At 36.6% G+C, this 14,704-nt stretch overlaps 1 protein-coding gene across 1 annotated transcript in view; it reads left to right on the forward strand.

The window, feature by feature from the left end:
• The first annotated feature begins 353 nt into the window (after positions 1–353).
• Positions 354–14,704, forward strand: part of WDR64 (WD repeat domain 64) — a 58,945-nt gene continuing 44,594 nt past the window's right edge. The window contains 9 exon segments of the mRNA XM_050972523.1: positions 354–460; positions 1,465–1,616; positions 2,306–2,436; positions 5,232–5,331; positions 5,888–5,991; positions 8,561–8,590; positions 10,891–10,998; positions 12,595–12,809; positions 13,927–14,061. Coding sequence (XP_050828480.1) covers positions 1,466–1,616; positions 2,306–2,436; positions 5,232–5,331; positions 5,888–5,991; positions 8,561–8,590; positions 10,891–10,998; positions 12,595–12,809; positions 13,927–14,061 — 974 coding nt within the window. The 5' untranslated portion in view covers positions 354–460; position 1,465.

Raw genomic sequence — 14,704 nt, forward strand, 5'->3', positions numbered from 1 at the left:
TCCAGGCTGTTGGTTTACTTGTGTTAGGTAGCATATCTGGAGACACCACTTTCCCTGAAGAACTAGGTACTTCATGCAGAGATATTTCTATGCATTATTTTTTGTAACTGTTTAATACCAATTAGTTTCTTTCCCTATATGTTTCAAAAATGTCATTTATGCTGAGTGTGTGTGAGGACTACTGCCTTTATTTGTTTTGGTTTTTTGAAGTGACTGGAATATTCTTGAAACATGCCTGTTTGATATCAATCCTCTAGATTGCCATGAGAAAATATAAAATATAATTTCTCCTTTTCAACTACAGAGTCTCCATAGAGCTAGGACTCCACGCTCAGGAATCCAAGAAAGCCTTATCCTGTAAACCTGGCATCAACCTTGGGAGAAGTAATAGCAAAGTGGATCTGGAGATCAGTAGTTAAAGAACAATACAAAGAAATTGATCAGTGTGGTCTACAGAAAAGTGAGTTTAACAAATAGTCTGAAATTCACCATTTGCCTGTTCTGGTATAGCTCAGTAACATGGCATCAATATCCTTTAAAGATATTGGAAATATGAAAAATGCGCAGAAGTATCACAATTATATTGAAACCTAAAGGAAAGGAGAAGTATTCGAGGTAAAAAGGCTTCTAGTACAAAAATGTATCAACTAAATTAGTGAAGGTATTACAAGAACTGCTCAAAGGAAGCATAAGCCACACAAAGAGGCTTAAATTTTAACAGTTTGTGTAATTATGCTTTGAAACAAACATGTTGGATTCTCCGTATTTTTGTGTCTCAAGATCAACACTTGACACCTTACTACAAATTATACTTTAGAAAAAAGTTTTGTGCTCCTTATAGTGATAATTGGCTGACATTTATTGAACTGTAACATAAAGGAGGTGAAAGTAGAACTAAAGGTCAGATCTGTTCATGCAATTAATACATGCTAAATGCTCTCCACCCCTTCAGCTCTCTCCCCAAAGAAACATTTGGAAAAATGTTACTAAAAGCCTGGGGGAAAATACCTATCTGGAGACACTCAAAAACCACCTGGATGCATTCCTGTGTCACCTGCTTTTGAGTGACCCTGCCTTGGCAGTGAGGTTGGCCTGTATGATCTCCAGAAGTCCCTTCCAACCCTAACTATTCTGTGAAAAAAAGCATGAAGTCTTTCTGTCACCAATTACATGAGATAAAATGAAAAAATCTCACATGTCAGATTACTTAATGATCCTGATTCATGACCTGGGGGCACTCAGTGAGTAGGATTCAGTGATGTGATGTTGTGACATCCATAGTTCACTACACTGCTTGCCAGGTCAAGATGCTAAGTTAGGGTCTCCTCTTTTTTATTATGTAATGTTTGGTATGCTTGTCATGCAGCTGTGTCTCACACGAACTCATGTGGGACTTAAAGAAAAAAAGCAAGGCTTGGACATGGCTGTAAGAAAAGCTCTCCCTCTTGTCTTCTGTTCATAAAGGATGTCTGGAAAGAAGGGTCGTGATAAGGAGGGTTGCTTTGCTCTTGAATCTATTGATTTCAAGACTGCTTTGGCGCAGTTCCAGAATCTAGTTGAAAAAATGATCATCCAGAGGACCAAGGAGAGTTCAGGCTTGTATACTAAAGATGATGGTAAGAGATACTAATTGGTATGGTAAAGTGTAATTTTCACATGGAGAGAACATATCATAGAGAGATGATAATTTCCTTCAAATTAGTGTTCTAATTGTAATTGTTTGATTTTTACAGGAAGTAGAGAGATTGCACTGTGAAAGTTCTTTTCTCCTTCTGTTAGGATTTCTGGCCAAATTATAAGCCCATGGTGATCACTAAGAAAATAGAATTGGTGGAGTTGCCACATATAGAAGTTAGCATGAGGCTAACTTGTTTCTGTAAAAGCACAAACTTGATAAATTATGTAATTACAGTAACTAACTGTAAATAATGAGGGTAAAATTTTGCTTTTCACAATGCAAGTGGTTTTTGCTGCTTGAAAGGATAAACTTTATCCCACACACCATTCATATGCAAAAAACCAAATCAGAATTATGGTAAGTAAGGGAAGGAAAAAGAAGTGAGAAATTTTTACCTATTATTTTATCTGTTTCATGTCAGGGATTGCAAATTAGGTAGTTTTGAAAAGAGCAAATATTAGGACTGATTTTTTTTCTTTTCAAACGCTTTAGTGAATACAATGTGAGAAGCTGGAACTTCCGTGCTATTGGTATTGAAGGAGAACTAAATCCAGAGGTAGGGTGGATAAGAAAGGAATCTGTAACTTGCCAGTTTTAAACTGTGTGGACATTGTTCTTCCCATACAGATGAGATAGATTATGAAAAGTTCTATAAAACCACACGAATGCTTTTTGGTTCAGCAGTCAAGGATCAGGATATTCAGGCCTTTTTCAGGAAGATTATGAGCAACCCTGATGAAAGGCCAGAATGGACTGAGGTAAGGATTTTTAGAGTTTTATTAAATATGAAAAATTAATTAGAATTTTAAATGCTGACAGTATTTATCTGTTGATTGTGTCTTGTTCACAAGTCTGTTGTTCATGAGCTCCAAGGCAGAATGAGGCACTCTCTTTTTATTTGTCCTAGCTGCCTGAAACCTGAGTGTGTTCAGTCTTCAGAACTACTTCAGTGATGTGCATTGTCCTCAGGCTTCTTGACAAAATGCAAAATCTTTTATGACGACAGTATGCCATTTGTGCTCTGAGGATGTCTATCTTTAGCTAAACCTTCAGAAATGCTTCCCCTTTTTCTCCTCTCCTCTCTTTTCTCTTACCTCTGATTCCTTGCCTTTCTCTTCCCCTGTTCACGGCATAAATCTGTCCCTTGCTTTGAATATGAAGCCTTAAAGGTAGGGCAGCATTTTAGTAGTGTTTGAACCAGAGAATTATGCATATATTATTAAGTCTTATAGATGATGATATGTTTGTAATCAATTTTTCAGTCTCTAATATTGGTAAATAGCAAACCTTTGTAAAAAACATTTAAGAATGAGGTAACTCTGAAATGGTAGATCCGACTTACCCTCTTTGCATCTGTCTGCCCATATATTAAGGATTTCCTCTGCCAGAGTTGCAAATGCACTCTGTGTGCACTCCCTTCGTGGATTTTTAATCTATCCATTTGTAAGTTATTTCTGAATCCACCTGAGAAGATTATCTCCATAGCACCCAGTTTTTCACTTTTTGTGAAAAAGTACTTTGTCGGGTTTTTTTAAACATGGCACTCTTTTATTTGGTCTTGTTTTGAGAAATGAACACTTGCTCTAGAAATGTGTCTTTTATTAAATTATTTACCATGGATAGTGTTTCAGGTAACTGTTCTTTAAAACTACTGATTGTTAGAGCCAATCCTTATCAAGAGCACCCATCATCATATACTGCTACAAGACTTTTTCAGTTATTTCTTACCCGAAGACAGAATTGTGCAGGAGGGATGTAACTCCCAGCACACAGTGACTTTCCTACAATAGCGTAGGAAACATGGTATACATGGCAAATCCTTGCTAGACCTAAAGTCCAGCAGGGTATTAGCAAGTGACATGAACTATGAATTCGTCAGCATATTTACATTTTATGTTACTCTGGAACATCATGCTAATATTGGAACCTTGAAGATATCCAACCATTTGTTCCTTACATGTTATCAACCATTGCTCTCAAGAGATTTCCTAATATCATCCCAAAAATGGTATGTTCAGCCATTTCTATTTAATAAGGCTCTGTATGGGAACATTTCTGGTTGCTACCTTTCTTAACCATTGGTTTTGCTTACAGTGTCACAATAATCACAGATTTTGCTCATGTCAGCCATTAAAGATTTCCTTCAAGGAGGGCTTGGGGCAAATCTGGAAAATAGCTGACAGTCTGAAGGACTGATTGTCCTTTGTTTAGGGTAGCAGAACTGTAGCAAATTATGTTCAGGCTCATTAGTTTATAAGAGAAATAAGGGGAGCTCTGTATGTTTGCTGGAGTGTGGATCATTTACTCCAAAACCTTACTGAGTTTTTAATGCAGTCAGACTAGTTACCAAATTACATAATTACATAAATAATTTGGCTACATAATTAAACAAACAATCACAGTGTGGGGTGTAGTAAAAGAGGTGAAGCCTCTTTAGTTTTCTTTGAAATCTGTGCGTGATTTCCTTGGGATAAAATTCCCCAGGACCCTTTCTAATGGCATTTCTCAAATTTTACCAAGTGTAAGCTGACTGATGACAGTCTTTTAATATGGCTTGCCTATAAACTTTCTTGAAAAATGTGGATGTATGAGAGCTAATAACTGTGTATATGGAAAGGAGGGAGCTGTGAAGTGAAAGATGAAGAGTAATGCTGTGTGAGAGTATTTTTTTGAAATATGTACATCGGAATCTCTCAAAGAATGAAAATGGGAGTTCTATGGTATAACATGGAAAATACTGAACTAGAATAAAATACAACATTTCTTCTCCCATATATATAATGTATATATAATGTCTGTAATGTGGAGAAAGGAGTTTAAAAAATCTGCACAGCTAAGTGGGACTAATTTACTAAAGAAATTACTAAACTACTTTTGGGTACAGAGCATGAGATTTGTAGAGCATTTCAGCTGAAAATTTCATCCCTGGGGTAGAAATAGTCTGCTTACCTGACTATCCTTTGCAGAGATCTTCATCATGTTCTAATGGAACCTTGTCAGACTTAGGGAGATGGCCAAAAGAGTATTTTTTTTTAACTTGTCTTTATATTTCATTTCTTTTCAAGCAAATGGGAATCTACATATCCTTACGGAAAAGCTCTTCTGTGTTGGCTAAACCATTGAATGTCTTTGTTTATAAATATGGAGATTTCTGTTTTGTCTACTTTTTGCTAGTTTTGGTTTGGGGTTTTTTTTCCCTAGTTGAGGTAGGTACAACTGGAAAATGGAAATTGAATATGGCTATTTACAAAGCAGAATTGTACTAACAACTTTAAAAAATAGATGGGCTGTATTCCTAGAAGCCCTGTGTAAGCTGACTTCTTTACAAACGTTGAAGAAAGATTGCACCTGAATATCAGATCTCAGCAGTCTGAAGTCCTATTGACAGCTAATGGTTAAAGGAAGTAATACTAAGGTAGTTACTCAAAGAATATTCAATTATAAAGTGTGAGATAACTATTTGACTTTATACGTGTAGAAGTAGCAAGTAGTATACATGTAAGAAGTAGCTTTGCAATAAATTACTTGTTTCGTTCCATTTTGTTTTGTTTAGATTTTTGGCTGTTTTAGCAGAGAAAGCATTGGCATTTCTTCCGCTTCTAAAGAAACTTTGGTTTTGCTTGTATCTGAAAAACAGCAGATTACTCATTCAGGTGACATATTTCATCTTACATCAAAAACTGTATTTTTCCTAATGCAGTGTGCTGCTCACTTTCTTGAAACTAGGGTGATAAGAATACATGTCTGTTGTTGCCCATTCACGCTTCTTCCTCTTCTTCTCCTTCTTCTTCTTCTTCTGTGTTCCAAAATACATGCATTTTTACTAAACATTGAACACTCCACTGCATTTCCCAATTCTCCATATACCTAAATTATTTTGAAATTACGATTTTTCTGAACCGGACTGTTTATTTATGCAGTTACACATTGTCTTTCTGTATTTTTTGAAAATATGGAGGAAGAAGTGTCACATCCAGAATTATTACATTAATGATATTTAAAATGCAACATGATTAATTAAACCAAGTGTAGGATAATTTATGTTATCTTGCACCACTGCCTTGCATATGGCACCAAAATGCATTTCAGGAAAAGAAACTGTTCTTACTAATATAGTTCTATTTGTTTATGTTTTCCTTAATAATATGGTTCTGTTTGTTTATGTTTTCTGTGTCTGTGAGATGAAGAGTAATATTTTGTCATTGACAGTTGTCAAGAGAAAAGATGTGATCAAGGGTATAGTGAAGGTGCCCCTTCTGCGTCTCACAGTAACAGCCTCTCAGAAAGGAATGATAACTGTGTTTAGCAAAAAGGTAATTCTAAGTCAAACTCTTTTATTATTCCATTCGCAGTACATAGGAGACCTGAGTGGACTGTGATTTAGCATTCAAATTTTCCCATAAAAAAACCTACACATCTTTCTTATCAAAGTTAACTTTTTCTATATTTTTAAGTACAGCAGGAAATATACATTGTTCTTTTCAATTATAAACCTACTAGACAGTCCACACAAGTTGATAGAAGGTAGAGATATCTAATAATAAACATTCTTCATGGAAATTCATTTAATAGAAAATAATCTGCATTTCTGTTTAGAAAAGGTTTCCCTAAATAAAAAATATGCTAGTGGAATTAACTTTCAGATATAGAGTGGAAATTGGAGAATTAACTGTTTTCTACAGCTACTGAAAATATCTAGAATGGACAGAGACAGTTGTTTGCAAACAAGTTTTATTCAATGCAACAACATCTAGAAGCTTGAAAGTCATGAGTTTTACAACAGTCTGCATGACACTGTCTCACAGTTAGTTCCCTCATCAGTAAAATGTAAGGATATCTGTACCATTATAAGTAAAATTTCAGGTTTAAGATGCTGTTAAACTAAAGTTTGTACATTAATTTCCCAGATTATTTTATTACTATTTAGTGCTATGCACCTGTAGAGACTATGAGATAGAATGTGTCATACAGAAACCCAGGCTATCACACATCTATGCTCATTAGTGCTTTACAATTGTACAATTTTAATGCAACCAGTTGCTTAAAATTTATTTCAGGCAATGCAGTGAAACTTTAAAGGAGCATGAATGCTTTCTAGCGTTTTCAGCTAATCAGTGCATTATGCTTATGACAGGAGCATTTAAACTAAGAAAGGACTCCTGTGGATGATTAAATAACAAAGCAGTACTGCAGTTTTGGTAAATGCTGAAATAATTTATTTGAAAGCCTGTCCTCTGGAATGTTATCCCTCTTATGTACCTATGAAAAATAATTTCCCAAAGTATAAGATTAAAAACATCTCTCCTCCCTACCCTCTACCTGCCCCTGCTATTTTCAAGTCAAATTGCTGCTTCCTCATAGGCTGGACTGATGTTGTCTGACATCAGCAACTGCAATGTAAATTATTTTACACCCAGCTGCTTAAAACAGTGAATTAGGGACCTCAACTGCTACTTAGAAAAATATGTTCTGAAAAGGACTAAGGCATTATGACAGCCCCAAGATGTGCTAGGAGGGGATTGGATTGGATATTATGAATAATTTCTTTATCCAAAGAGTTGTCAACCACTGGAACTGCCTAGGGGAGTGGTTGATTCACCAACCCTGGAGGTATTCAAAAGGTGTGTAGAAGTGGCTGTTGGGGACATGATCTAGTGGTAGACTTGGAAGTGTTAGTTTTACAGTTGAACTTGATCATCTTAAAGATCTTTTCCAGCCTTAATTATTCTATGATTCCATGATTCTGTTTGAGGGCTAAGCATTGTTTTCTGCAAGAAATGTGGGCCTAATATGACTCAACACTTGAATACAGCTTTATACCATCAACTACTTCCAAGTTACTCCAGAATAGGAGACAATTATGTTGCTCAGGTTCTCAGACAGATACTGCCTTGACCAGCACATGAGACCTGTAGGAGTAGGTAGCCTTAAGGACATATTTAGTTACTGTAGATAAAGCCAAGTCTGATACAGTGCATGGGTATCCATCTCTTGGTTAACAATACTCTTAAACTCTGTTCAAAGGCTGTCCATGATGACACCTGGCATCTCACTTCTATGGGAAGAAAGACTATGATCCTAGCTTCTTGGTTTATGAAATGTGGAATTGCTGAGATGGATATGAGGTGCTGCTGAATAATTACTGATCAGGGGCAGGGGCAGGGGTAAGAGGAGGTGAAAAATCATCTGTGGCTGTTTCAGAAGGGAAAAGGTTGAAACTGCTTTTGAAAACTTAGTAGTTTTGTTCAAGAACATAGAAGATAACCCTCTTCTGGAGGGTAGGTAACTCTGCTGGAAGATGGTGACACTTTAAACGCTTCAGTTTTCAGCCACGTGTTACGCTGTCTACCAGTAGTTACCTTTGGTGAAAGGTGCTGTACCAATGTGATTATTCCTGTTTGCAGCCTGAAGTGCTGCCTCTACCAGGCATTTTGCTTGCACTAGTTGACATGGCATTGGGCCTGTGTTAGCTTGGGTTTCTATATGATAAACACTATTTCTCACAGGAGCTGATGCTGTTTTAGCTGTCAAAAACCATTAACAGCACAATTCCATCAGAAGACCAGATGATCTGTACTCTGTATGTTGTAAAAATGAGGATTTTTTACTTATTTTCCTCACTTCAACATATCAATGTAGAAACCCCAAACCAAACCAGAAACTATGAAACATTTGTGAGGGAAAGAGAAGTTTCAAGTTCTTCACAATATAAAGAGCACAATATAGACAGCAAGCAGGTTAAGGATCTTTCTCAGATCTTAACTACCTGCTCTTTCAGTTAGCAATTACTGTTCTGATCTGTCTATGAACAGATTACTCTGTTTAGACTTTTTCATTAAGAACTACTGTGTTATTGTGACTATATATTTCTTGATTTTTCAGATGAAGGTTCTGGCAAACATCAATATTGAAGTAAGTTCTTTTTTGTCTCCCTCCTGTTAAATAATTTTAAGTAGAATCAGCATGTTCTAAATTAAAATAAGTAGAAACTGAGCATTATTCTATTGCCAATTCTAACTTTGAGACTTCTGCATAATTTTTCATAGGGTGCTGTAGGTCAAATAGTTTCAATTTATTCCTTTCAGTTATTGAAACGATAAAGTAACTTGATTTCTTTCCTCTGATAAATGAAACCTCAGATAAATGCTTCTTTTACTGCAAAATTTTCCTTGACCCATTTCCTTGCCAGAACTTTTTCTTCTAAAATCCAAAACTTCAGTTGTCACTGTAAAATGTAAATAAGTAAAATTTTAGGTTTGTAATGAAAACAGTTGCTAGGTAGATGATTGGCTGCACAATCTATACCTTACATGTGTTTACCCTGGGAGTATCACTGCAGATTTTAGGTAATGAGCAGAAGCTCATTACCTAAAATCTGCAGTGATACTCCCAGGGTAAACACATGTAAGGTATAAGCTTATCTTTCAGATGCCCTGTAGACAAGAGACATCAGTCTTAGCAAAATGGCGTGACCCTTTGTCCTAAAAGTCGATGTGGGTGTCTTGTGCCAGGAGGCAGTGCATTTTGCTGGTTCTCTCTTACATATTGTGGGAGTTCTAAAATGAAATAGAAGTACTCCACACCAGAGAGGCCTTACTACTCCAACTCAGAAAACAGCTCTGGGCCTCAGTTGCCTTTAATGTATTGTAAGGGCTAATCTGACCTGTGGAATCAGTGCAGACAGGTAACAGTGAGAAATATTCTTGAGACCAATTGACTTTTGGAAACTTCTACTAGAATTAGAGTTTCTCCTACAGAAGTGCTACATGAGTGAATTTTAGTCATTCCTCCTTTAGTTGTAGGAACCAGTTTGACCAATTTAGATATGCAAAGGTAGGACCTCTCCCAGAGATGTCAAGGGAAAGAAGATGGAAGAAGCTGGAGTGCTGCAGTGGGCTGCAGGGTCCGTTTCCTTTTTGAACACTAAGCACTTGTCTTAAAATGATTCCTCAATGAACATGAAGGGGTTTTTGCTGCGAAAGTAGGACAATGTTTGGCAACTGTGGCAGTATTAGGACCATTGAGGGACATCTTTGCCATAAAATGTGTGAAAGAAAGGAGGAAAGATAAGAACCCTTGAGTGACAGGATGGAATAAGAAAATAATGAAAAGGTTTTTCTGGTAAAGCAACCTAGTTTGTCTGTCAAGTATAGCAGCACTAACAAGAGAAATTATTATAATCTTTCCTCTGAAGCTGAAATCTGTTACTTTGCATCATCACAAACCAACACAACTAACTAGTGACAAATGTAAAATTAGTGACGAATTAGTCACTATGAATGTAAAATCATCTTTTTCAAGCCATTTAGTCATTGTTATCTGAAACTATAATAAGGACCTCAAAAAGCCACAGTTTACAAGCTTTTCCATAAGAATTACCAAACAATCCACAAGACCTCTGCAGGACTGACATTTTCCATATGTCTATTGTAGTAAAGGGCACAAAAAATCTTTGTAAATGTACTACCACTTGCCCACAGATCATTAAGAAGGAGAGAAGCTTTCTCCTGCAACAGAGTGTTGATATCCTCTATCAGGATTTTGGACCCTTTACACTAAGAGCAAAATCAATATTGTGTACAACAATGGAAATAGAAGTAGAAACATCAGGACTCTGATCTACACAAGAGAAATTATTTTTCATTAATACCTGCAAAATAGGAGGTATACTTGAACAATGGCTTAATATGGGCAGATGTATATATTTGTAAATAGTTGACCTTCCTATTAGGAGAATTAAAATTATTTAATAAAGGTAATTATTTTCATAAACATTCATTTCAGTTTTGTTTTTATAGCTGAAATTTTGGACTGCCTTTAATTTTATTTTGTTTCAAACCAAACTGTATCCAGGTAAAAGCTTAATCTGCTTTACTATGATGTGTTATCTGAAGCTTTCTCTGCTCAGAGTGCTTTTTCAGAGTGTCATTACAGTTTGACTAACACTATATGCTTACTGTGTCCTCTCTTGTGCAACATTTGTGCCTCTCAGGTGAGTCATTGATAACAGAGGTTGAGCCTGGTGCCTCTGTAACTTCATGTATGAGCTATTCTTGGAGTTAGAACTCTCAGTGGAACTAGACCTAGCATGTGCTAGTGCGGAGTATATGTGATTTATGTGGAAATGGTTTAAAATATGTGCTTACATGATAGAAAAGTTGATAAATTTACAGAGAAAATCCTTTTTTAGCTACTTTTTTTATTTCCATCAGGATACTGCTTGGATCACTGGATGTGATTTTCTGCCTAATCTAAACTATGTCGTGGCTGTAACTGAAAGCACAATCATTCTCTGGGACTATAAATCAAAAGAGAGCGAGGTATTATGTTGGATCAGACAAATGACGAAATGACACCTGAAAGTTGATCATATATGTTTATTGTTTCCAATATACATTCACATCCTTTTGGTCTAACAGGATGAAGACTTTTCACTTTTGTTGTTGTAGGAACTCAGTGAAACAGTGGAATTCACACTAAAGGAGGGATACTCTCTACATGCCAAATGGGATTATTAAAGTATATTAAAAGTTTGGAAGAGAAAGAAAAAATTTACACTATGGTGCAAACAAGCCCCCCAAACAATTTCTTTTCCATGTGTATCTAGTACATACATGTGCACCTGTGTACCTAAAATGTGTGCATAGGCATACATATATCTCAGAATCTATTAAGAATCAAGGAATATAGCAAAGATTCTTTTGAGGTAACTACCTGATTTAAAGAAAATATTTCTTCATATTATGTGTTTCGTTCAGGACTTTCTAAGATAAAAAACATCTTGATGTTAATAATGTATGTCCAAATTGTTAAAGTTTTCTTTAATGTCTTATGCATTTTTGCTGACACATTTCTTAGGTTTTTCTTCCTGTTCCTGGAACTTCTCTTGGAAATTCTAAGTTAGCTGAGATGAGGAGGAGAAGCAAAGTAATTATTTTTTGGATATGATTTTTTAGGATTTTTTTTTCCAATAATAAAAGGTTGCTTCCCAAGCTCAGATAGGTTAATTTAAGTCTGTTTGTCAATCCAATTGGACTTCTTGGAGGAGGGCTCAAATATTTATTTTCCACCTATTATTCACCAATTCCCTCATTACCTACACTGAGAGCTGCAAGTATCCTGTTTATGAATAGGTGCAGCTCTCTTTCAAGACAACAGAAGAAATAATATATGAAAGGTCCTGTCTCTATTTCATCTTCAATGTGTCTGTGCTACACAGACAGCATTGATGCAGTTAATTCCTATGGCACATGAACAGTTCCAGTTTAGGTTGGCAAGGATGATTTAACCAGATAACAGATGGAGTTGGGCAGTAGAATCAATAAACAATGTAATGCATGTGACCCTGAATCCCATTCCTGGGCCTTCTAGCAAAATACCACAGTGTCTTGCAACTGTATTCATTCCCACTATCTCTGTGCTTCAAATATTGAATCACCTACACGTATTCGTACACTTGACACTCCCAGGCTGTATTATTAATTAGGACTCTAATATAGATTCTTCCTGTGTATTACTGCTATATTTTGTGGTTTGAATTATTCTTTAATTTGGTTATTTCCAATTTATTTGTAGAGATCATCTTAGTTTTGAACAGGAAACCATATACAGTCTTAGGAAATAAACCATCCCACATAGTATGCAGAGATCCTTCCTAGAATTTGTAATTAATACTTTTTCACTGACATACAAAAAGCTACCTATGAAACAAAATCTTGCTTCAACCTCTAGGATTTGCTTTAAACTCCTCTTCATGATGGTCTTCCATGAGTTTCTGACACCAGGAAACAGCACAGGGGCAGCCTGAAAAAAAACCTAAGTCAAGATTTGAATGCTGATGTAGCTAGATAAGCATGATAGATTCAATTTAAGGGCCCTCATGCAATGCCTAATAAACTCTCTACCACATTCCACAGAGCGATGGCTTTGTCATCAAACCAATGAAAAACTGCCTGCTCTGCGTTTGTACTGTGACTATGGCAGATAACCTGGCTAAGGATACCATCTTAATGGGAGATGATAAGGGTTATGTTTATCTGCTTACTATCACCAGTGATGACTTCATAATGAAACAATCTAAAACTGAAAAAGTATTAAAATTTAAAGTCATGGACTCCGAATCTTTTGACATGTAAGTTGCTTGTGATAAAATGTTATTACTCTTGCATTATGTTTTGTTTTTAATTTGGGGTTTTTTTGCCCTAAGTGGAGGATTAGCTTCTGTTTCTAAATTAAGCCCACCTAACTAAAGAAAATAACTTTTCAAACTGCAGTAAGTATGATTTGCTTGTTGTTGCATGAAAGAAGTGCCATCATTTTCAGTAGAGATTTTACAAGAAATCTTACAGCTGAGAGGATGCAGAATAAAATTCAAGGGGAGAATTCCCAATTGCCATTATCCATTTTGACAAAGGAACAGTTTTATTGTGCTATAGTAATAATTCCTAATATATATCCAGATGGGGCTTTTCAGGTCTTGTCTGGCCTCAGCGGCTTGACCAAAAGGTGGCAGCTGCAGTGTATTCACCTCAGAGACACCTCTGGCTGGTGGATGCTGCAGCTGGCCCTAGAGACATGCCCAGACACACAAAGCTCCAGTTTGCCTCTGTTGCAGATGCTTTAAGGTGAGGTGAGAGAAAGGAGTGGATTGTGCCAGAGTTTTGATGCAGAGTTTAGTCAGATGGCAGGCTTCTGAGTCTTATAACAGCTTCCAACAGAATCCCGGACCACGTGGTTGTTGGCTCTTTTAAGCCCAAGGAGAGAGGGAGGGAAGAAGTACGGATCCCACCAACCAGGTGCAGGATGGGCAGGTCTCAGGTGCAAGGGACACCTGGGTGGGCCAATGGACCCCCAGGGATGCAGGGCATCTTTCAAATTCTGCCAATCACTCGATGCCCCTCTGGAATGCCAGGGTTGACAGACAGCACCCAGCAGGGGTCAGGGTGGGAGAGGGGGAAGTAATTGACACCTGGGAAAGGACAGGGATACCTGACACAAACTATGACTTCACACTGCTACATTGTGCCCCATGAGATAGAAGCATGATTTTGACTAGAAAAGAGCATGGTTCAACCCTGACCTCCTCTCTGCTTGCATTTGAGCTGGAAGAGTGGTTCTGTGTCTGCCCTGGACATTAACTGTTGGCATTGGTTGTGTATATAATCTCACTGAGAAAACCTCTGTCCACCTACAGACACATCACAGTAGTTGCTACTACAGTCTAATGACTTCTCCATTTATATCGCTAGGCCTAAACGCAAGCTACATGATGACTGGGTTGGGAAGATTAAGTATTTTCCTACCCTAAAACGTTTTGGATCCTGCTCCACAGACAGTATTAATTCATTTGTTTTGGATGACATAAAGCGACTAGAGGACCACTTGTAAGTATCTGACATCTTCTAGAAAACAATAGATCTTCTGCTTTATAACTCTGCTGGAGATCAGTGCCTCACAAGACGTCATCTTGCCATATTGAATCTGCCTTTTCTATTAGCATTGCTAATAAAAACAAAAATACAGTTGTTTAAATGCTTGGATATTTTTGTGTGCTAGCTTTTGATGTAGGAGAAGACTGTCCATATATGTTCAGTACTCAGAACCCTAAAAATATGTTGACAGTGTTGTCTCCTCCAATTTCTCCTTAGCAAGCAAATTTTAGTCAGAAAATGGATTGGTTTCTTGCATATATATCATGTATCTATTCATTTAAAATTTATACCCAGTCAAAAATAAAATACTAAATTTCATTTACAGTTTTATTTTCACAAGTTTGAGTTATATAAGATTAAACCAAGAACGTAATTTATTCTAAGGGCTGTGAAGTGGTTCTACTATGCAGCAGAAAACAGGTTATGGCCTCCTTATTTGTGCCAAGCCCTAATTCATATGGCTCATCAGTGCTATTAGCTGATTTAACTGATTCCAAGCCTAATTAGTCTGTGAATTTAGAAAATTTCATAGCACAATTAAATAATACACATTCAATTTGATGTAAGAAGGATCTATAAATAATAGAACTTTTCA

This window comes from Serinus canaria, chromosome 3 (assembly GCF_022539315.1).
Source record: "Serinus canaria isolate serCan28SL12 chromosome 3, serCan2020, whole genome shotgun sequence".
Taxonomy (NCBI): Eukaryota; Metazoa; Chordata; class Aves; order Passeriformes; family Fringillidae; genus Serinus; species Serinus canaria.